Source organism: Cuculus canorus, chromosome 3 (genome assembly GCF_017976375.1).
Source record: "Cuculus canorus isolate bCucCan1 chromosome 3, bCucCan1.pri, whole genome shotgun sequence".
Lineage (NCBI taxonomy): Eukaryota > Metazoa > Chordata > Aves > Cuculiformes > Cuculidae > Cuculus > Cuculus canorus.
This window is the reverse complement of record NC_071403.1, coordinates 49,655,516-49,679,075: the sequence shown is the minus strand read 5'-3', so window position 1 is coordinate 49,679,075 and position 23,560 is coordinate 49,655,516. Positions and strand designations below refer to the sequence as shown.

At 41.1% G+C, this 23,560-nt stretch overlaps 2 protein-coding genes across 5 annotated transcripts in view; both read right to left on the bottom strand.

The window, feature by feature from the left end:
• IPCEF1 (interaction protein for cytohesin exchange factors 1) overlaps positions 1-16,275 on the bottom strand; it is a 96,951-nt gene extending 80,676 nt beyond the window's left edge. Inside the window, exon 1 of one of the 2 annotated variants that reach the window (XM_054061087.1) lies at positions 9,808-16,275. The gene's annotated coding sequence lies outside the window, so the exon portion shown is untranslated. The remainder of the gene's footprint in view (positions 1-9,807) is intronic. The other variant, XM_054061091.1, reaches the window with a different exon arrangement.
• Positions 16,276-18,581: 2,306 nt separating this feature from the next.
• Positions 18,582-23,560, bottom strand: part of CNKSR3 (CNKSR family member 3) — a 64,078-nt gene continuing 59,099 nt past the window's right edge. For 2 of the 3 annotated variants that reach the window (XM_054061084.1, XM_054061085.1), the window contains exon 13: positions 18,585-23,322. In XM_054061084.1, coding sequence (XP_053917059.1) covers positions 23,024-23,322 — 299 coding nt within the window. In that variant the 3' untranslated portion in view covers positions 18,585-23,023. Of the gene's footprint in view, positions 23,323-23,560 lie in introns of all 3 variants that reach the window. The other variant, XM_054061086.1, reaches the window with a different exon arrangement.

Sequence of the window (23,560 nt, the reverse complement as noted above, 5' to 3'; positions counted from 1 at the left end):
GGCTTACCTCTGTCTCAGTTCCACAAGTCACCCAAGGAAAGTGACATCTCCCTCCCACAGATGGAAGCATTGTGAAGAGCAGACATAACTGTACTAAATGCTATAGGGAACTTGAGCTCCACAGCTGTGGGGACTGCAGTCCCCAAGTACTATCTAAAACAAGTATTCGTTATAAGATATTAATCGATATTAATCTACCTCGCTGATAGCAGCAGTTAAACTTTCAACCAGAGGAGCTAAAAAGATGTAAAGACTACAAACTGGCGAAGAGCAGGAGATATCTTCTCACAGAGACACCTCTGGTCCAGATGCTACTGATGCTTCAGTCCCCAGGAGCTGCCACATAACATTAACAGCGACACATTCCCGACAGTCTTTTGCCTTAGGGTTATATGCAGAGTCCACTTAATCTCTGACAGCGGAGCCTAAGGATAGAATGAAACTTCCTAAACCTACTGATTCTTCTCCTGGAGCAAAAGAGTTCCCTACATCAAGCCAGCAGCTTCCAAGCACTTGCAGGATAAACACTTATTTCCTTTCCAGAGCGGCAGAGCTTAACCTGTATGCTCAATTCTAGTTTCATGACAACTGCCTCAAGAAAATGCTTGCTTCCCCTCTTTCTCCCTTGCTTAAAAGTTTCAGACATTGCTAGATAATATTTTCCCCAACTTGAATAATGCTTTCTCTTCTCCTCCTCTTTGCCTCCATCCTCCAAGCCAGCAATCAGAGGATATGGTCAAAGCCCCAAAAAGTCAGCATGAGAAAGAGCAGCAATCCTTGCTATGTTCTTGCCAATCATGCTACAGGGCTCCCAGACCCAGCTGGGAGCTAAGGTGAGCACCAGAGTCTCTCTAACACATGGGGATGCTCCACATCAGAAACAGTAAAACCTCTGCTTAGCAATTCTCTTCGGAGACGCAGAAGAAAAAGACAACTGCAAACAAGCATACACAGTTGCTTTGCTTTCTCTTTCCAAATCTAATGACATTCCCTTTCCACACTCTTAAATTCCAAGGATTGTACTTTACCTGCTGTCCTTCTGCCAGCTCTAGGAACACACAGATCCAAGCAGTTACTTTTTCCAAGCCTCCATCAGCCTGACTGCAGTCAAGTTTGAATTGCAAGTGTGACAGCTGCGCAGAGAGAGCAGCTCTGGGACCTTGGTGGTGTAGGCCAAGGGTGGGAGGAGTGGAAGAGGACTGGTGCACCAATGCCCGTATAAGACCTTGTGACAACTCGCAGTTGTCTCAGTGGTTTTACAAGTATCAGTTAGAGTAAGTACAACAGAAGTGTTGCCATCTACAACAGAAATTCAGGTTTCCTATGGCTGCTTCTCTATTCAACATTCATGAAACAGCCAACACCCTTGGTCAGGATCAAAGCCTCATCATGGTAGATATTAGGTAGATAAAGAAGATGACATCATCCTATCCCAAAGACCTGGCAAAGATAAAGACAGAGTAAGATGATGGCAGTGTTCCTGGAAAGAGGAAAAACAAATCCAGCCATGCCTCCTTTTGGCTTCTGTCAAAATAATGATTATGTGTAAAGCCTTGATTGCATGCATACACAAATAAAAATGAAGACTTAAGCTCATACCTGGGAAGTTGTTTAGCTGAAGCCTGCAAGATCCTGCCTGTAATAATCTCCCTGCCTTCTGATTAGAGCCAAGAACAGAGCTTAGCATTTTTCTTCTTCTCTAATCTAATACTATTTGTAAATGCATTTCTCTTCCCTCCCATCTTTCCAGTTGTTTTTATTTATGTAGACATGCCAGCCTGGTAAATTTCAGACCTATAATTTGTGGCTTCCTGACTTGGGGATTGTTCTGAAGCAGTTCTCGTGTGTCTGCTCCTCCAGCTGAACGTTTACACACATACACACCATGCACAGCTTATACTTATGTGCATGAGTAAGGGCTCTGCGTTCTTCACATAACTTTTGAGTCTACATGTGTTTCTGATCATGACAACACATTTAAAATATGTGCCTACAAAACACATCTTAGACGTATTTATACAAAACAGTATGTGCTCACCCTTGAGGTGTTTTTTTAACTATATATAAAAGCTGAAGAACAGACTTCCTGTTTTCGTTCTTTCCCTTCAAGATCTTCTCTTGCTATTCATTGCATCCAGGTTTCCACTATGACTCAGCTATATGTTATTTTTCACTGATATGGAAGCAACTCCAACTCGAATTCTGATAATACTCGTGTACGTGACAAAGCTTGAGACTCTCGCCTAAAGAGACATCTGAACCTTAACATTTCAGTAACTTCAGCAGCCATGATGATGCAAGGATGATCATTCTCCTGCTTAACGTCTGCTGAGACACCACAGCTGAAGGCTCTTCAATGTATCAAAAAGGATATCAGTGTTCATTGCCATCATCTTTAACATATACACACTTTAAATCTTATATCAAAAATATTCCAAAGTCAGTCCTGTCTACCAGGGTGGTTTTAAACAGTCATTTAGCCCCAAAGCTGTTTTTCCTTGCTTGTTTTAGCTTGCGGATCAGGCCAAACAAGTCATTCTTCCTGATGCCAAACCTGAAGGTATTTCTTTAGAAGTTTCACATCTGAACCTTGCAATAAGCTACCTGCACAATCAAATATCAGCCAATCTGTTGATCCCAAGTAGGAAATAAGAAGAGCCAGGGCTGGTTCTCAATTGCCTCACAGTTTTACAAGTATTCACTTTTATACAACTTTGTAATATGATAATTAAACATTACTTTCTCTACCAGGACCTTCCTTTTCCTACTGCTAAGGTGCAACACAGCAGGCAGGCTGCAGCAGCCCTGGGACACATGTTCATAATTTGCAAGTTCCCAGTTAACAGTTACCTCTGGGACAGCCTTCTGCCTGTGAAATACAAAATACATACGACCACAGCTCCAAGATGGTAACACATTAAAACAAACGAGTTCTAATGAAGTTACTCTGGGTATTCCATAGCTTTTAGACTAATTCTAAAAATTGGAGATGTCTTCTAAAAATCAGTGCCACATAAATACATTCCCATACTGATAATTTAGGCCCTGGTCTGCAAGCATTTAAGTAGATTCTACAGACCTCGCTATTTTTTATTTTATTTTTTTTACAGAAAGATCATCCATTTGACTTGTGTGCTCCTTTTTCATCATCGTCGGTGGGGTTTTATTTATGTGCATGGCTGGACTGCCTGTGCTTTACGTGAATGACTACATTCACCCACAGAGGATAATAAATCATCTTTCTCCCACTGCCAAAGTTTGTCAGGGAGCAAAGAGACCCACACAACTCAGCCAGGCAGTCAAATGCCACAAATAACAAGCAAGAAACCATGGAAGCAAACAGTCTCCAAAGGACTTTAACACCAGGCTGCTATACAAGAGCCGCTTGTCACTCTGTTACAGACAAGTCAATTTGTACAATTCAGTATCTTTCTGTAACTTACTTCATAAAACAAAAGAGAGGGATGAGTGAACTACAAATTCCAAGCAGTGCCAGCCACCACCGACAACTCCTCAGCAGTCCAGGTAGCCAAATAGTTACTGTTATGCTGTCCTACAGCAGAGTCAAACAGATAAAAGCCTGACTGCTCAATCAGTCATACTGCAAACACCATCTGCTTACAAAGTGATGTTTTTTAAGCTAAATAATGGAGTAAAAGAAATAAATTATCAGACGTTCCAGATGAGGGCTCCTTTTGCATGGAGCCTTTTGCAATGAATCTATAGAAAGTGATATGAGAATATACCATATGAATATACACGTTTTGTTAGTCACTGTCTGCACTCTCACACAGAAGTTCTCATCTTCAGCAAAACTGGGACTGATGTAGGGTCTGCCAGGGTTATGAACACAAGGTGCCACAGTTTGCAGCAGATGTCTCCAGCTGTACCTCTAATGTCCTTATGTGTTCTGTGAAGGGGCAGGATGAGGAGGCTCCACCAGGCAAACACCAAGAAGTACTGCATCCAAGAGAAAGCTCTCTCAAGACAAAGACATTCTGAGCAGCACCACAGGCTCAAATGCCTCAGGGCACCAATGACAGCAAGTCACTTGGTGTCAATCTTGGAGGAGTGAAGGAGGCATGAAACAAAATTCAGTGATAGTACCACCATGTCTGCTTCTACATCACACAATGACAGTGCTGTGTGAATGGACACTGCAGACATCAAAAATGCTTTGGTGCAGGCAGGCTACCCTCCTCTTTGCTCTAATCTACCATCTTTCTCAGGTAAGTTGAGCAACACCCAGTGCTCCCAGGACAAGATAATCAGACAGACGCACAGGCTCCTCCAGTCATGGTCCAGTACCTACCACAAAACGAAGGCACTGTTCCTCTCCCACCCTCCACCCTCACGAGTGGGGCCTGGCACCACTACAGCCATTTCCTGCAGTGGGAGGAGTACAGTGGAAAAACAAACACCAGGAGGACAACCAGCTCACTCAGGAGCTTTCAACAGCTCATTGGTCCCAAAACAGACGATGGATTACACCCTCACCTATCTCTTCCTAAAGAACATCCTGGGGCCAGGATCTGCAAGTAAGGTCATTTGGAAGAGGAAGGTACTGACAAGGAGCTGCTTTGGGCAGCAAGAAGGAAGAACACCACATCATGGCACATTCATGAGAGAAAGGCTTAAGAATGTCCAAAATGCATAAGTCCTCCCAGTGAGCATCCCTTTGCTTCCCGCATTGTCTTCTCAGCTGTGCTTCAGACTTCTAGTGCCATTCTAGTATTAAAGAGGCGGAGACTGAAGATAAAAATAAAAAAATAAGCCACAGCCTTAGGCCAGAAACCATTTTGGGTGACGGGTTTGTTCCTTGAAATATTTACCATGTTTAAGACTTATTTTAAACTTAGAACTGAAACTCTGACTACCGTTTTATCCAAATCCACAAGTTCTTGGGAAAAATTAAAACAAATTAAGTTAAAGCCTCTACTAATCAAACTGAGCACAACTTGCACCTAGTTTCTCCCATTATGGTTAACCCACAATTTGACACAGTCAAATTTAAATCAAGAATAATCCACTTTTTCTACTCATTCTGATGAGGGTCTCTCAAGAGAATAAATGGATCTTTAAGACAAAAGGAATATAAATAAAATATTTTTTTGAAAGGTTAAGTGGCACCTGATGGTCTACAATCTGTCATGTTAAGCAAACAGGGTGGGTAAAACCCAGCCTTGTAAGTAAAGCAATTACAAATCTAGTTTCTACAGTCTGGAATGAAGCCAGGATCTAAGCGTGAAGGATTGAGAGGAAAATCTGTTGTAAATCCCTTCAAGTGAAAGTCCCTATTTAAAAGGCAGAGAATACCAGTTTAGAAAGGTCATGAAGTCACAGTAGTTTTTTCAAAGCAGAACTCTAAATGTCAATTTGACCTCTTTTTAAAGGCAGAGGCAGACACAGCTGTGCTTGGAGTGTAACCCTCACAGTAGAAAGAGAATAGCAATGATTAACAACACTTTGCACTGAACTCTGTGTAGAAAATCACAACAAAAACTGAATACTACACAGAAGCCATCACAGTCTCAAGGATTGCGAACATTTATTGTTGTATATTTGCAGTTTAAAGGAAAATAAATAGTAGCAAAAGTAATATTGTACGTCTCATACAGGCATAAAGTTGGAAGCTACACAAACTCCATCATTAAAGGTTTCACCTCTGCCTTGTTTTACCTCCTTTCTAGGTAAGGGGACTTCCTGCCACGATAGGGAAATGTGGCAATTGGCAGATCAACTGAAGTCAAGGTACACAAATAAGTCTAAGCTCTCTTGGGGGAGAGCTGTAGCAAAGGTGAAAGAGTGACTCTCAAAGAAAGCTGACAAGTCCTGCAATTCCATCTCTGATAAATACTAAAGAACAGCTCAGCTTGGGGCAGGATAAAAAAGTACAAGAGTAGATATACCCCCATAACTGCACTCACATAAAGCTCAGGCCAATTCCACTGAAACTACAAAACAAGGCTGGAAGAATCACTTTACATTAAGCCTCTGTATTTTATTCATAAATTAAATTGACTGTGGGTGTTGTGACTAACTGGCAGAAGGTAAATTGAGGCACTACACCACGTTTACCATGAGGTGAACTTTCTTCTCCTGATTTTTAACTGGAGGCTAAGTGAACTCTGGCACATTTCACTAAACAAGTCCCAGCACTAAGAACAAAAAGACAAGGAATAATTTCATTAATGTATTCCCATAGTCCAAGCATTCGTCAATTACTCAGATACACTTTCAGAAGTAATAAACACTTATCAATAACAATAGACATATTCTGCTTCATTCCCCATCACAGAAGTACTTGATGCTTCTCCCCAAGTGAAGCAAAAGTGTAGGGTGCAACCACATTCATGAACATGAAAGATATGGTTCTAACTCTCTAAAGCCTTCCTGAGCACGTATAGCATAACACAAATAACTTGATCCCAACCCTCCATTTCAATTCACCTTATGCATAATTGTACATACATGTAAAAGCAAGAGTAAAGTAGACATTAAGTGACCTAGCAATGTTTGACATACATCTATGTAACAACAGAAAGCCTCATGGCAAATGCTCCATTTGCTATTCCTCCCAGTCAGGGTACCGGCATATCACCTTCCCCCAGAAAAATGCTTTGCAGGAATGACGGGTCCTGGCAGAAAAGTGGTGGTAAATCCTAGAATGAAACTACTACAGAACTATAGGACATATAAGACAGGTTCAAACAGCAATCATTTGGCAAATCTCCCACGTTTCAGGCAGTACACATCTGAGCAACCCCAATCTACTCAGAGTTGTACTGTGGCTCAAACAAAGATGAAGAGACCCATCTCATCGGTAGCTTCCGAATACTTTGCAAAAGAGTGGTTGTTATTATTGTTTTCTAGCTTATCAGACTTTTTCTCTTGCAGTGCTATTTGACTACACATTTATTCTCCCCACTGAAAAAAGAATTCCAAACACTTTTAATTGTTCCCACTAATAAATTAGCTATTTAATATGTTTATATAGGCTCTTCTCCACAGTACTAGTCATGTTGTAATTGCTCTAAAATGTTTCTATTTATTTGCATGACTAATCAGTACTTATCAGTAACGTGACACTTCATATCTTCAAAGCACTTAAATTGCATATAAATGGATTATCTCAAAACTTGTCTAAGAACATTTATTTGAATCTGATGCACAGACTCAGCTATTGCTTCCTAAAATAACTCCTGCCTTCACATGTGCACTGCATTGCAGTGAAGTTAGTGACAGGCCTGAAAAAGCATGTGTTGTTACTTACGGAAAAAATGAATAGCCCATCGAAGAGAAAGACAGCAGACCAGACAGTGCTCAGTGGTGACATGGAAAAAAAAATGGTTCAGTCCTTTGAGTGGTAGAGAAGACAGTCTATCCCACTTCCCACCACGCATTTACTGAACAGAACCTGTCATACTCGTGTGCAAATAAAGCTCCACGTCTAAAATTACTTGCCAGAGACTTGCCACTGTTCTTTCACTTCCTCCTCTTTGGAGCGTTCTACAGACTTGCATGCCAAAATATTCAGGGGATCAGGTGCTGCTTTCTGGAGGCTCTGGCCACTGATGACTTATAATCTGTGAGAAAATAATTTCTGAGTACAATGTCATTACTATGCATCCACATGAAGCGCTTATCCCTGGGCCACCCATTGGTTAAAAGATGAGAGAGGGTACTTGTGTTTCACAGCTTGTTTTAGAAAGGAAGTCACGGAATAAGTTTGTTTCTGTATATAAGTGCTGAGCTACCCTGCCTGTCCGAAAGTTATTTTCCCTTTCAAAAATTAAGGATTAAAGAGTGGGGAGGCAAGAGGGTCTTTCAACTCTATCGTATCAAAGGAAACAATATAAAAGAGTAGATTTTGTAGATCTGCCATTTCAGTTGCCAAAGACTATTTTAGAGCTATCAATATATTTTCCTTTGAACACGCAGAAGTTTAGGTCCATCTTTAATTTCTTCCTTTTGGTGAGAAAAAATCATAGTTCTTCAAAATAAGTAGCTATTTTTCTTCCAATGTTCTGTAAATGCCTTAGATGAAGAAATAGCAATGGTAATTGCAGAAAATTATTATTTTATTCTAGAAACTACAAAAAGTATTGATTTAGTATGTTACTACTCCCTGCCCTCTTTTCCTGTATGGTGCCACTGAGTTGACTCTCCTCATGTGCTCACTCAATTGCTTCAGGCTCCTTTAAACCTCAGAATTTCACTACAGTTGTAGGGATGCGAGGTGCATGTGGTGGCTTTTATCCAGAACAACCCAAAAGCGTTTGATGTACTCTACCAGGAGGCCATTACATACAACCTACTCATACATCTGCAGATTCATAAAGTTGGAAATACATCAAGAGACTCAGTCTGTCCCTCCCAGCAGGATTAGTTATACTTGGGCTATTCCTACCAGAGGCTGTCTAACCTGTTCTTCATTGAATAATGGAGATTCTACAGCTTCCTTCAGCAGCCTACACCAGTGCTTAACTCTCCTTGATGTTACCTTTTTCTACCAACTTCAAGCTCCATGCTGTAGTTTAAGCCTATTGTCTACTGTTGTATAAATATCCATCCTGTTTTTTTCTTTTTTTTTTTTTTACATAAATCTCTATCACATTTGTTCTTATGACACCAATCCAGACACCTCTTCTTAAGACTATGCAACATCATTCTATTTAATATTTCCTCAAAGGCCAATGTTTTCTTTAGCAAAAAGCACTCCAAGGGGGCTATTGCTACCCGCTGTGGTGAGTACTTCAGGTTGGGACAGGCACCGCCAGCCTGAAAATGACAGTCACCAAAAAGAATGGAAGTGCCTCCCCAGCACAGTCGGTGAGAGACTCTCCTGAAAGAGCTGGCCGAGAATAAGAGCCCTAACCCTTTCTGTTCTGTGTTGTTTAGGAACACAAGCAATATACCATCATTCTCCATGCAGATTACTATTTATGCTGACACAGACTGAGTTTGGTATAGACTCAAATGAAACTCTGAATGCATACCGGTTTGTGAAAAAAAAATTCAAAAAAAAATGAGCTAACGAGAAGATCTCTAAGCAAAGCTTGTTAGCATTGCTTTTTCCATTCTGCTCCTCTTCAGGCCTTTTAAACTGTTATCACTATTTAGTAAAAAAGTGCCTAGGAGCCAATTAAATCACTGACCCAAAACGCTCACGAAGTTACAACTGTAAGACACTGCTTACTACAAAAAAACATTATGATGTAAATAGATAAGATAGACTGTAATAAAAGGACAGAGCATTAAAAGTTGTGTGCCAGTGACCATGTAAACAAAATAGCCCACAGAAAAACTACATACACTCTATACCTGAAAAACTAGAGATGATATAGCTGAAGGGAGTGTTTGGGAGGTCTGCAAAACTACTTCTCCTCATGACTACCACCTGTATCCCCCACTCCTTAGCTGGGAGTTTTTCCAGCATTAAACAGCGCTTCACGACCACTGAGCTTATGTAGGTAAACACATACATTAAGATTTACGTTTCGAATAGAAGCACAGAATTTGAGTTAATCATTTTCTTCCTGCTGGCTGGGAGGCACCAAATCTACCCATTTATGTTCTGATTTTGAGAGGGGAGCAGGAGTCACAGAAGACTCCTCATCTCAGGGATCCCCAGCCCTAGCACAATTCCCACATCCTCCCCGTGAAGTACTGCTTTAAACAATTTATACTAATGAAATCATATTTGTAAAGTGTATAAAGTATTATTACTTTAAAATAAAGAACACTTTATAAACTAATTGGAATAAGTAATGCGTCTTCGATCCTCCAAATATATTTTTAACTTACCACAAATCTAGAGGTTTCTCAGGAAAATTGTAAAGTTGCACCGAGAGGGCTCCCCCACCCCCAGACACTCCTTCCCGTCTTCCCTTTCTTACCACTATACTCCCCACCCCGTACAGGAAGAGAGTTCACCAGCTGCCTACTGAAGAAAACAACCAAATAGTGTATATCGTTCAGAAGGCTTCGATGATTCAGCTTTTCCACATGAACTTCACTGAAGTTGCACACAAATGGTGCTTTGTGCATTTCTGAATGAAACACATAATTAATAGTCCAAATACATATCAAGACAATTTCTATCTGAAGAACAACTTTTCACCTAAAAAGCATCACGTGCGTTGCTATAGAACAGCTTCAAATTTCAAACCTATTAAAATCACATTTACCTGCCCTTACATACTGCAGTATCTCCAGCCTTTAAAAATACATTTTATATTCTTAAATGTTGTACCAAACAGGGCAGTGAAAAGAGGATCTAGTGATGAGTTAATCATTTTGAAAGCCACCTGATGTAATATGCATTGGTTTTAGAGTAGGCGGGCTGGAAAAGGACAGAAAAGCCAGATGTTGCAAGCAGACTGCTCTCCCAGATACAACAGCACAATAAGCAGATGCTTGATCTTAAGTGTCCCACAAAGTTACCTGCAGTTCCATTTCAAAAGTTCGAGACAGTATCATTTCCTAGAAACTTGCAGAAGAATAATATTAGAAGTTTCCAGACAGTAAGCTGAGAGCGGGGAAAAAAAACCACACAAGGGCAAAATGCATATGTTTTTCTTGTTGTATTTTTGTTTTAGCACTGCTCAAAGATGAAGAAACAATGCCTGGCTTACTTAATTTCCTTAGCCTTTCGTAATTTGTTCAAAAGTTCACTTGAATCCTCTTCATCAAGATCCTATTTTCATTTTCACCCCTGCAGCCATAAATCAGGAACAGCTCTAATAAACTGAACACATTTGACACATAAAGAAGGAAGAACCAAACCTAGCTTGCCCTGGAAAGAACCTCTTGCCAGACAAGCCCTGTTTATTTAGCATGAGAAACATGTATTTACCCTAGAAAAGAAAAGCAGTACAAGCTGAAAGCAATGCTGTCTTCTGAAGGCACACTGCCTGAGGTGCTTCGCAAGGGCAGCCAAACTGGAGCCATCGAGCACACACAACTGCTGTCCCCAGGGCACATGCAGCACACATACCATCACAGGCCACCTTGCTTAAGCAAAAGGAAAGGCAGCAACATATTGAATGAACCTATCACCACTGGAAATCGTTCAAGACCAAGAAAAATAAATGTTGCTTGGCCTGGTGCTTTGATCAACAGAAGGAAGGATTTCAGTTCACCTAGTGAGCCCTTTTTCATTAGGGCACCAGTAGTGCAAAGGTATCGAAAAGCAACCAGAGAACCATGCTTTGTAAGCAACTCTTCTTCCACTAGTGGCTTTTGCTTGATTTTTTTATTTTAACTGACATGCACTTCATTTTAAGATGTAGACATGTTAAGTATGTCCAACATGAAGAGCTTGTATCAAACTAGTCAAGCTGGTGTAACCCTCACCTTGCAGTTCCTGCCCTGAGCTAACACTGCCAGACTCAACAACAACAACACCTCCTATCACGCGTGAGACCAGAGAGTACCCACACTCTTCTGCATTTTGAAAATACGTCACATACTGCATTAGAAACTAGGCAAAAAAAGACACCCGTATTTGCAGGAGTGAGCTGTAAGAGATATTACGTCCTTTCATTACCAGGAGTGGTTCAGGTTTTCCAAACGTCAAATTTCTGGTTCAGGGTTTTTATATACCTCAGTTTCTTTGATAGCAACAGGAGTGCTTCTGAGATCTTCCAGCTACACTCCCAGCCTCTTTGGTCAACACCTGGGAAAATGAGTCACAATCCTGAAACCTAAGCTTCTGAGACACAGACACAGAGACACACACACACGTGCACACACACAGAGACACTCCATTCCTATCCCAAGCAGTTAACTAACAAGTGAAACACAGAGTCATAGAATCATAGAATCACTAAGTCGGAAAGGACCCATTGGATCTTCGAGTCCAACCATTCCTATCAATCCCTAAACCATGCCCCTCAGCACCTTATTGACCTGTCCCTTAAACACCTCCAGGAATGGTGACTCAATCACCTCCCCGGGCAGGCTCTGTCAGTGCCCAATGACCCATTCTGTGAAAATTTTTGTCCTGATGTCCAGCCTGAACCTCCCCTGGTGGAGTTTGAGGCCATTCCCCCTTGTCCTGTCCCCTGTCACTTGGGAGAAGAGGCCAGCTCCCTCCTCTTCACAACCTTCTTTCAGGTAGTTGTAGAAAGCAATAAGGTCTCCCCTCAGCCTCCTCTTCTCCAGGCTAAACAACCCCAGCTCTCTCAGCCGCTCCTCATAAGACTTGTTCTCCAGCCCCCTCACCAGCTTCATTGCTCTTCTCTGGACACGCTCCAGTGCCTCAACATCCTTCTTGTGGTGAGGGGCCCAGAACTGAACACAGTATTCGAGGTGCGGTCTCACCAGTGCTGAGTACAGGGGCAGAATAACCTCCCTGGACCTGCTGGTCACGCCGTTTCTGATACAAGCCAAGATGCCATTGACCTTCTTGGCCACCTGGGCACACTGCTGGCTCATGTTCAGTCAGCTGTCAACCAACACCCCCAGGTCTTTCTCCTCTGTACAGCTCTCCAGCCACTCTTCCCCCAGTCTGTAGCACTGAAGAGGGTTGTTGTGGCCCAAGTGCAGGACCCAGCATTTGGTCTTGTTAAACCTCATGCCATTGGCCTCAGCCCAGCGGTCCAGCCTGTTCAGATCCCTTTGCAGAGCCTCCCTACTGTCCATCAGATCCACGCTTCCTCCCAGCTTAGTGTTATCTGCAAACTTGCTAAGGGTGCACTCAATGCCTTCATCCAGGTCATTGAGATAAAGACATTGAACAGTGCTGGACCCACTACCGAGCCCTGGGGAACCCCACTTGTGACTGGCCTCCAGCTGGAGTTAACTCCATTTACCACCACTCTCTGGGCTCAGCCATCCAACCAGTTTTCAACCCAGGAGAGTGTGTGCCTGTCCAGGCCAGAGGCTGACAGTTTCCGAAGCATTTCTTGTTGCCCGGCTCACTCATGCTTTTAGCACCCCTGTCTGTCTGTCTCAGTGCCTTGACTTGTTTTGCAGTCTCTCCCAGAGAACCCCAGCTTACATACCCTCTTCAGTTTAATAATGGCCCTCCTGCAAAGCATTAGGTTGATCATGCTTTGCCTTACAAGGAGTTCATACACTGCCAAATCTTTTTTTAAGTAATGGCTCCCTCACATTACCTGTGCATTAACGCTGTGCTGTGGGACACAGCATCCCTCTAAAATGCCCCCACACTTCCACAGGAAAACAAACTTGGCAAACCAAAGAACAACTCATGTATCTTATCGCATTAGGCTTTCAACCTGTTATTTAGTTTCCTAGTCTCGGATTCATTTTCTTATCAAGTATACTCATTAACTAGTTCTGGTATACAGCTCATGGCATCACAGCAATCAAGTGCAGGTTAGTCACTGCAGGACACCACACAGCCAGTGGGGACTCTGTGTATGACCCAGAATACCACATCCACCTCCCCCCTCACCCCCTGCTAACAGACAGCGGGTCTCACTTGGCCCCCAGGTCATGAAAAAGCCACTCTGGGAAAGGAAGAAAATTCCGTTTCACAAAAGGGTAAGAGGAAGCTGACAGGGTTGATGTTAGTAAAAAATGCAGACAATTCCTCAGGAAAAAAGCCCCAAAGCAGCTCCTGCATGACAGCAGAGGGGGTCCACAAAGCTCACCAGTAGGTTGCCACTGCAACGGCTAATGCTCAGCCACATTGGCAGCATCCCAGGTAAGCAAGCCTTCTGATATTAGTTGTGCTTGATCCTGAATTCCTAAATATTTGTACTTCCTCACATTATTTCTTCTAAACAACACTTGAACAATTACTCATGTCTTTTGCAGTCACAAGCTTGCTAAATTTGTATTTTGAGAGCTGAATCAGAGGCCCATTGCTCAGCTCCCAAGGAAGAGGTGGAGAAGAGGGACTACTATTTTAGCTGAGGGTCTCCTCCTCGACTTCATCTGTCCATCCTACCAAGCAAATGTACAGAAATTAGGAGACAGGCAGGCAGGAAAGGGCAGGAGGGCTGTGTGATGAGTCCACATCCATGTCTCCAACAGGACCTATGAATCCAGAGTTACAAAGCTAAGAGAAAAAGCAGACTTCCCTTCCTCTGCATTGATACAAAGCCAACATGTTTAGAGCTAAATGACCAAGGACTGCTTGAGGTCCTCTAAGCAGCTTCAAAGCAGAGCCTGAGCTGACAGCTTACTAAGCAGAGAAGAATTCTCATGACAATAAAGAGCTTGGAAATACCATCTTGCCAGCAGCACTATTTTTACTGGAAAGCTCTGGCCAAAGTTATCTCAGACAACAAAACAAACTAGATTAGGCCATAAATATTAAAAGCTTTATAATTGTTTGTGCAATAAATTCCTGGAAAGTCCACTGGCCTTAATGTAGGGAAGAGAAGGTCAGAGAGGAAAAAGGAAGCAGGGAAAAGAACATAATTCATTCTGGAGATCAGTGATCTTGTTCCATCCTACTCAGTTACAGCAACTCATTACCAACTTCCTATCCAAAACAAACAGTCAATAGCTGTGCCAGAAGATATTAAGAATTTACCATGTTCAGCGTGATATTCAGTGGGCTTGGAGAAGACAGTCGCACCTAAACCCACGTTACACTTAAGAAAACCTTTGCTCATGTTCTGTGGAGAGAAATTTAAACACCACAGCTGCTCTACAAGAACCTACAATATCTGAACTACTGCTCTTGCTTCCTACTATGATGCAATAAAACAAAAAAACCCAAGATTTATCAATTTACCAAGGTAAAATCCTTCCTTTCATTATTATTCATGATCATTCATTGTTATTATTAATAAGATGTAAAAAAGGGTTTCTTTGTTTTGGGTTTCTTTTGTTAGTGTTTGTCTCGGTTTTTTTTTTTTTTACAGTTTGCAGATAGAATTTTATGGCCCATTTGTGGCTACTTGGCATTACTAACAAAAAAGCATCTAAGCAAAGATCATGAGAGTCTGAAGCTCATTACCTGCAAAGGCACTCCCAAAGTACACCAAAACATGCAGCAGCTGAGCATTGGCAGCAAGCAGCATCCACTGCTTCATCAGAATCTCATCAGGTTTGTTCCACACATGTGTTCCTACTCTCCTACTCTTGCTCACACATACTAAAGAATGCTACACTTAGGGGAACAAGAAGAACACAAAAACCCATCGAGCTACTAACACACTTAGCTGAAAGTGGCAGTGTAAATTGGATTTAGTTGTTCTGATTCTTTGGCTACTGCCTAGCTGCCATGTTTGATAAACATTCATCTTCAACAGACCCCAACATACAAACAGAAGTTGCAATCACAAAACAACTCCAAGGAACCTTCCTGCTTATTAGCACTGTCAAGCATTTGCTTTATGGTTAATTAGTCCATCTCCATTAACAAATCACACAATCACCTAAGAAAATATATCTTTGCTCTTTGCCAAAAAAAATTAACTCCATAACCACTTAAGGGGAAAAGCCAGTGGCTTATATCATCTTGAACGACTGAGGTGGCCACACAGGGAGGTTTAAAAAGAAATGTTTATACCTATTCTATGTCATCCTAAAACAAACATTTCTTCCACTGGCAGGAACTGGAAGAGACACAAAGGTCTGGGTTTTTTCCTCAACCCAGTATGCAATCCTCATTTTTCTTCCTACCGGCAAAGTAGGTGCAACAGACAAATCCTGCCTGTTTCATATTTAGTACGTATTAAAAAGTACAATTCTAAGTGATGTTGGTTCAGTAATACTCTTCTTAAATTTGGCTTTCCACTTCTGGGCATAAACCAGAGTAACCCAGCTTTAGGACCACTGCATGAGGCACGATACAAATGACAATCTCAGCAGTTACCAACTATCAGAAAAGAAGGCAAAACTGATGCTTACGCATTTGCCAGTGAGCTGGGTTGCATTGTGCAGGTAAAAATATAAGGAAAGTCTATTATTTTAAGTTGACGCAGCAACAACTTACACAGCAGAAATTTAAACTACATAGACAGCAGCTATCGACTGCTTTTTCACACATCTTTCACAGCACTTCAGCTCAAGTGCTGTGCGTGGAACTAAATATATGTAACGACTTTGAGCGACTGCCCTCATTTCATATTCCAGCACCACATAAATGTAGCAGTAGAAACAAAGGAACATATAGCATTTGTGTGGGTTCTTTTCTGTGCAGTTACTGCTGAATGTGTGTTCAGCACAACACAGATCCATACATTCAGCTTAGCCCAGCTCCTCTTTCTTCATTCTACACACTGAGTCTTTTTGGAGTGCTTTTTCTACATTTCAGCTTAAGTTGATAGCTCCCTCAAGAGCTCTTGTTCATTATAAAACCTTAACAGGCTGCTGTGTGATGGCCACCTAGAACATGTGCTGCATGTGCAAAGGAAAATTCAGCCTGAAGAGAAGAAAGAAGGTACTGCTATACAGCAAGACAGGGCAGCATACTCCAAAGGACCCAATACTTCTTTCCAATTGGGCATGAACATTTCCAGCTTATGCTCTGAGACTGTGTGTTAGGCCGTACAGTAGAAGCTGGGGAAAGAAGTACTGGTGTAAGTGCAGAAAACCACAAGCACACACCTTCTTCCAAGATACCAATCCTGCTGGCAAAAACAGTTCTGAGAATGCATTCACACAAGAGTCTTGCTGCTCAGATCATGCATAAGACTCAAGAAATTAACTGATAAACACAAAAAGCTCCTGAGGAAGTAAAACCTGCACGATAAGGTTTGAGTTGAATTTGTCAACGAGGTTGATACACCCCTCATCAGGGTTTAACACTGTCTATTTAGGACCTGGCTGCAGGCATATAGCAGTTTGTGAAGACTGCCTGCTGGCAATGTGATTAAAAGGATTTGGACAAAATAATTTTCATAACAAGAAAATTCTTTATCCTTTCCAGCTATAAAGCCAGTCAACTTAACCATCTGTTTCCTGGTTTGGATAAGTTAGCTTAGATTATTTTTCCTACCCTCTCTTTCTGTTCAATGAGCATTCAACTTACGGAGTATGTTGTTTTTAAAACAAGCGCTGCTTAGGAGAAAAATGTTATTTGTTCATTAATTAGTATAAAATTAGTATAATACAGTATTCAAGGACAGGTTAGATGGGGCCTTGGGCAGCCTGGTCTAGTGGGAGGTGTCCCTGCCCATGGCAGGGGAGTTGGAACAAGATGCTCTTTAAGGTCCCTTCCAACTCTAACTATTCTATGATTCCACCCATCTCTGATGGTCATCCAGAATTCAAACACTAATTACATGACCCATAATATTAAAGGAAACACTGTTTGAAGAATTGCCCTGAACTCTGTCCCTACAAGCCATTAGTAATCATTTTTATATCTTATTTCCTCTTGCATATTACCATGTAAAATAATATTTTCTTGCTATTGTTACGTAAGGGAACACCCAGGGTATTGTCTTAGAGACACTCCACAGACTAAAATAGAAGCCAGGTCAGTATTTATCTAGTGCACATTCCTGAAAGCTCACAATATATATATGCAAGAGTACCAAATATTCGGTTTTGTGGGTTTTACAATCTTTTCCAATTGTGCCGTTTTGCCACCATGATAGGTTATCCAGGGTATTGTGGAGTACTGTATCATGGCAAGATATGTATGCACTGAATACGGATGTTGTACTCATTAGGGAAGTCAACCTAAGCACAGTTTGTTGTAACAAATACATGTACCTTCATACACCAAGAGAACAGCCAAGTTTCTGCATAATAGCAGTTTCTGACTTGTCACCTACATTCCTCAGATTAAGCCAGAAACATATTGCCTGATTTTTTCCTAGCTGTAGTCTTCTCCCCATCCCTCCGGCCCCTGCAAACTACAGCTCACCCCCTATATTCACTATATACAGTAAGAAGATGAGCTATCAACATCTTTCAAATTTAACCTCTTGGACAAAAAGTGCCCTAGTCCTTGGGAGTTAAAACTTTTCAGACACCTCCCCTCATTTTTCAATTACTATGGTACAAAGAGGAAGAGGAGATGGGTGAGAGAAATTATTCCACAAACAGAACCAGTTTCACCCTCTCCAAATGAAATTTAAATGTGAAAGGAACCATCTGTAAAAGCTGAATTTTTAACACTTCTCCATGCACTAGAATGCCTAACAGGTGCCATTAATGTAAAGAAAAATAACCAGACTCAGGAGTTGCACTGCTATGGGCCTTCCCTGCAACTTCAACCAATCTTCCAAAGGAACAGCAGCATTTCTCCCAGATGGTAACAGTAGTGGTAAATTATCTGTGTTATGTTGCTATTTGCCAAACATGAGCTAGTTAACACAGCACGTTATGCACAAACAAAGCTGGAGTTTTAAATCTATTCTTTACAAGAGAAGAAGTGTCACATAGGGAGTGAAATCATCTGAAGTCCAACCTCTTCTGACAGAAGAGCGTAAAACCTGCTCTTAAAGATCTGCTTTCTACCAGTGCCTTGAAACCTCACTTTATGTTTCTCTTCCTACAACACTTGTAGGAGTACTTGCATTTTCCCCATCATTTAGAGTTCATGTAGTGAAGAACTTGCAATGTTTCTTTGCAACAAAAAGCAGGACTTTATTAGTTGCTGCTATGTAACTGCAGCAGCTTATTCAACAATTGCATTAACATCTAGCAGCAATAGCACACTGGTTCTCTACACACCACCAAGCCCATCTCCAAATCAAAGCCCGACTCCCCCATCTACTCCTTCAGTTCTCTTGGAAAGGCCTTTCTAGTATTACTAACATTGTTATAAATATAAAGAAAAATAATTAAGAGCTACGTACCTCCTTTGGTAAAGAAATCATTTGGACATTAATCTGTGCATACCTGAGCCAAGAACAATTTTGCTTAGTAGTCACCTCTCAGAGCCACATAAAACCAACTCCACAGGATGGAGGAAAATGGCTTTGGTCTGACACACATAAGCAAAGCAGCTACCATAAAGTACTTCAAGAGATGAGGTTCCTTCTGCTAGGGTTGCCTGCACTGGCCAAGAACAATTATCTTGATCAGAGGGTGGCTACGGAGCAGTGGCCCTCGCTCAAAATACCTCAGCTGCGTGTGGCTATGGACTTACAACATTCCACAAGTTCTTCAGATCACTTCCCTTCTCCATGCAGGAAGAGAGAGGACTGTTACTTCTCCTCAGACTCAATGTAATTTATGATCATGTCTTCCACAGATATTCCCCTCCTCCTTCCCTTCTCTCAGGAAGAGGAAAAAAATGAGTTAATTAGAATTCATTCTCACTTTGAATCAAGATTTCTAGAGTGAATGAGAGCAGAACCATAAACCCCCACAGTAGTTTATAAAATTTTATTTTAGAGGAGAATATTGCAGCGAATACCTTGACTATATCCTGCATAGCAAGATTAGATCAGGTTTTTAAACAAATGCAGACATTTGGAAGGTCAAATTACATGTTAGAGAACTACATAGACAAAAGGAAAAGTGGCCTAGTGTTTAATTCACCTTATCAAGTATTTAAAGTTACAGCAATCTATCTTATTGTTCTTGTACATTTCCTTTATGCATTTGCTTTTTAGTAATCAACATCACCAGCACAGGAAGCAAAAGCTTTAGTTTATATATATTAGAAAGAATAGAGTGTGCTTCTGTAAGTCTTTCAACTGCATTTATCTCCTCATGTTTCAAAAAACGGATATGGCCACCTTTTAGGTCAGTGTTAAACAGCTTGTTCCTTATAAGCGAAGTCACTGCATTAAAAAGTTAAAAGGTAGAGGTGTGAGGGAAGACTGCATGCATTAAATACCTACGATTTATACTGCAATCCTAAATAGCTATTACTATTGAGAACAGATAATGGAGCTTTTCTATCTGATAATTAGAGGGGAAAAATCTCTCTGCTGAGGCCAATAAAATACTAGCTTCCCGGAGAAAGACTCATACATACCACACATTACATAAAAAGGTTTGCAGCATACACCAAGCAGCAGGCAGTGCTGCAGACAAGTATTTAGAAGTCACAGTAGCTTACTGGGGCACACTAATTTCACAGTAGTAAGGATGTGAGTTTTGTAACAAAAAAGGGTATATCATGTTCTGCCATATTTTTTCTGCATACATACACTCCAATGGCCAAAGTACCATCAATAATGATGAATAAATCTCAAAAGGGGCAAGAAAAAACATGTTATTTGTCTTTTTGCATGACTTTTCAATGATCTTGGCTAATTTACAGTGGAAACTCTGCTGCATTAAAAGTATTGCCAGCAGGTTGAGAGAGGCCATCCTTTTCCTTTACTCAGCACTCATGGAGCCATATCTGGAGTACTGTGTTGAGCTCTGAGATCCCTAGTACAAAAGACATGTACAGACTGAAGATAATTCAAAGACAATGAAGAGACTGGTGCGCCTCTCCTACAAAAAAAAGGGCTGAGATAGCTGGGGCTTTTCAGCCTGAAAAAGAGAAGAACTCTGAGATGTGCACAAACATCTGAAGGGAGGATCCCAAGAAGACAGGCTTTTGTCAGTGATGCCCACTGACAAGATCAGAAGTAATGTGCACAAACGGAAACACAGGAGCTTCCCTCTGAAAACCAGGAAACACTTTTTTTTTACTCTAAGTGTGACTGAGCGCTGGCAAAGATTGCCCTGAGCAGTTGTGGAGTTTCCATCCTTGGAAATATTCAAAAGACATAGTCCTGGGCAGGTGGCCCTACCTGAGTAGGTGTGTTGGACCAGATGACCTCCAGAGGTCCTCCCCAACCTCAATCGTTCTGTGAAACTGCAATACCATTTCTGGTAAATTCCAGAAAAGCACCTGTTTCCACTGTTCTTAGAAGCCAGGCAACTCTCTTCCTGCAATATCAACTACTAGACATCTTTATGATTGACAGACAAAAGGTTAAATTCAGTACCTTAACTCAGCACGGGTCAGACACTGGAGCATGAAGACATCAGTTAGTTGGATTTGTTGGCTTGCTGGTTGTCTTTCTTTTTTGGGGGAGGGGATGGGGGGGACACGATGGGACAGAGGAGGGTACAGGTGTTAGCTTATATTTAGGCAACAAGACAGATGAAGTGTCACACTGCCTAAATGCTTACAAATTCCTTTCTCCGTAGCTGCAGTGATTTAAACTGACTTGTTAAACTAGCACAAGCTCATTTCACTTCTGTTCAACCAAGACAGCCTAATGGAACAGCCTAATGGAACAGTGTGTTACAGCATGTCCCAGGCAGGATACAACCCAAAGAAACCATGTGCATCCATAGATTCTTCCACATCACTGTGCATGAATGCATACACTGAAGCGTATACTTCTCCAATTATTTTTAAACCATGGAAAACAGGACATTAAAGACAAGCCAAAAAACCCTATTTTAAAGCATTGTTTAGATAATATCTCCAACTTCAATTGATTTGAAGTTATTGAAGTGGATTAAATTAAGACACTTCAGCCAATTTGGGGATGGACTATACCACAACAGTCATGACAATTTCAGTCCTCTTCTCAGAGGCTGCACCTGACTATTTTAAGATTCAACTTCACTGCAGCTGTGCTTGGCTACATCTGTACTGGAGTGGTATCTGAGGAGGATGGAGAAAAGTGGCACACCATGGCGATATAATCTGTTTTGATTAAGAACATCCAAACCAGCCCCCACCTACTAATCACCTATCAGAATCAAACATAATTGAAAGCTGAATTTAACACCCTGTGCCTCTGCAAGACTGTGGCAAAACTTTGTTAACCTGTTGCAGCAGAATGGTCACAGCTTCACAGCCAGAATTAGGGTATGTTTAACACTTCTGTTATCACATATGACTTCTGCCCCACTCCAAAGTGCAAACTAACATTCAACCTCCCTCCTTCCCCATTGGTTATTAAACACAAATTATTCTTCTTTTCTTTAGCAAGACCAAAGGATTAAGGACCGTTCACAATGCATTATCTAAGAAAATAGTCTTACAATTAGCAAGGAATATAAAAGAGATTCTTTTCATTCAGCTAATTTGTATCCAGTACCACAGACAAAGGTACAAACTGTATCTGTTAAAAGTGTAAAAAATATACAACTATATTTAACTTTTAAATTAAACCCAACTGTTTGCATTGCATACTAACAATCTTATGTACATTCAGTTTTAAACAATACCTCTTTAGTATCCTCTTGTTTTGTTAAAGAAGTTTTATTTTCCTCCCAAAATACCCAATGCTACTTAAAAATCCTAGAGGGGGAAAAATTTGAGCTATATAGAAAATAGCAAGACATCTTACAATTGTAATGTATCATAGCACATATTTTTTCATAAAAACAACACATCATTCAAAAACTGAACCATTGTAAAAGCTCTAAGTCCAACAGAACTGTATTTAAAAGCTTACTTTGGTTAACAGCAAATCATTCTTAAACAATTAAGGAAAAAAATATATATTTCTTTTACCACCTGTACAGATGCATTTTCTTGGCATGTCGTTGATTATATATCAGATTGAATGGATTTCTAATTAAATTAATCCAACTTCCCAAGATCTCTGAATAAGAGAACTCCCTCCCCTAACACTTCCAGTTCTCTGACTATCAGAGAAAGAACGGCAACACTGGTACTTCTTCCTTACAAGGCTGAACCTCGTGCAGCACTAGCAACAGCATCGCTAACTTGCACAAAACTGCTATTTCTCTGCTTATGTTCCCTGGTCACAATTGTTGTGGAGCTCTACATATTCTTTCAGTCAGCCAGTGACACCAGCCTCAGAGCACTCAGACAACTGAAGTGCCACTGGGCTGTATGGTAAAGCAATGGTTTCCTCAATGCCATTATGCAGATGTCAGGCCATACGTGGCCTCTCTCTCTTTGAAATTTTACTTATTTCCAGAGGAATAAATGCCCTCAGCTTTTGGGCAATAAAAGGAAAGCTATCTTCCTTCCCTCCTTGCATTATTAAACTCTCTGATCCATTAAAAAAAATCACAAAAAGGCAAAAATGTAAAATTCTCCAGGAAAAGAATACCACATTAGCCACTATGCATCATTTAAGCTGAAAAGTAGAGAAGTCTGATGAGCAAAGGCACTTGGTAACAGTCTTGTGAACAATAGTCAATGAGTCAACAGTTTCAGTCTTGTGATCCAACTGACCAGCAGTGAGGGCTCTGTAGAGGAAGATTTTGTGGACGACGTAACAGAGGATTTTTTAGCGCCTTCCTCTTGAAAAGGAATTGTTGCACTGTTGTGGAGGTCTGTATTCATAAAACACCTGCTGCCTCGAACATAATCTGTTCCCCTCACTAACTGCTTATCAGACACTGGCCTCGAGAGCGGGTGCTGTGCAGAGGGGCTTTCTTCAATGATTGGAGGTATCCTTTCATTACTGAAGTACCTGCAGAGGACATCTTCACCTGTGTGAACAGGAAGAGGAGTTTAGAACCCTCCATTAATATTTTCCATTTTTATAAAAAGGTTCTGGTTACATTTCAAATTACCCAGATTTTGATTAACATTAAAAACATGCCCAGATATAAGCAGCTGACAATACATTTATGGCTTTTCACAACTTTGTCTTAAGCAACACAGAACAACTAAATAACTTTGCACACAGAGGACACCATTTGACTGTTAAATTCACAATTCACACTT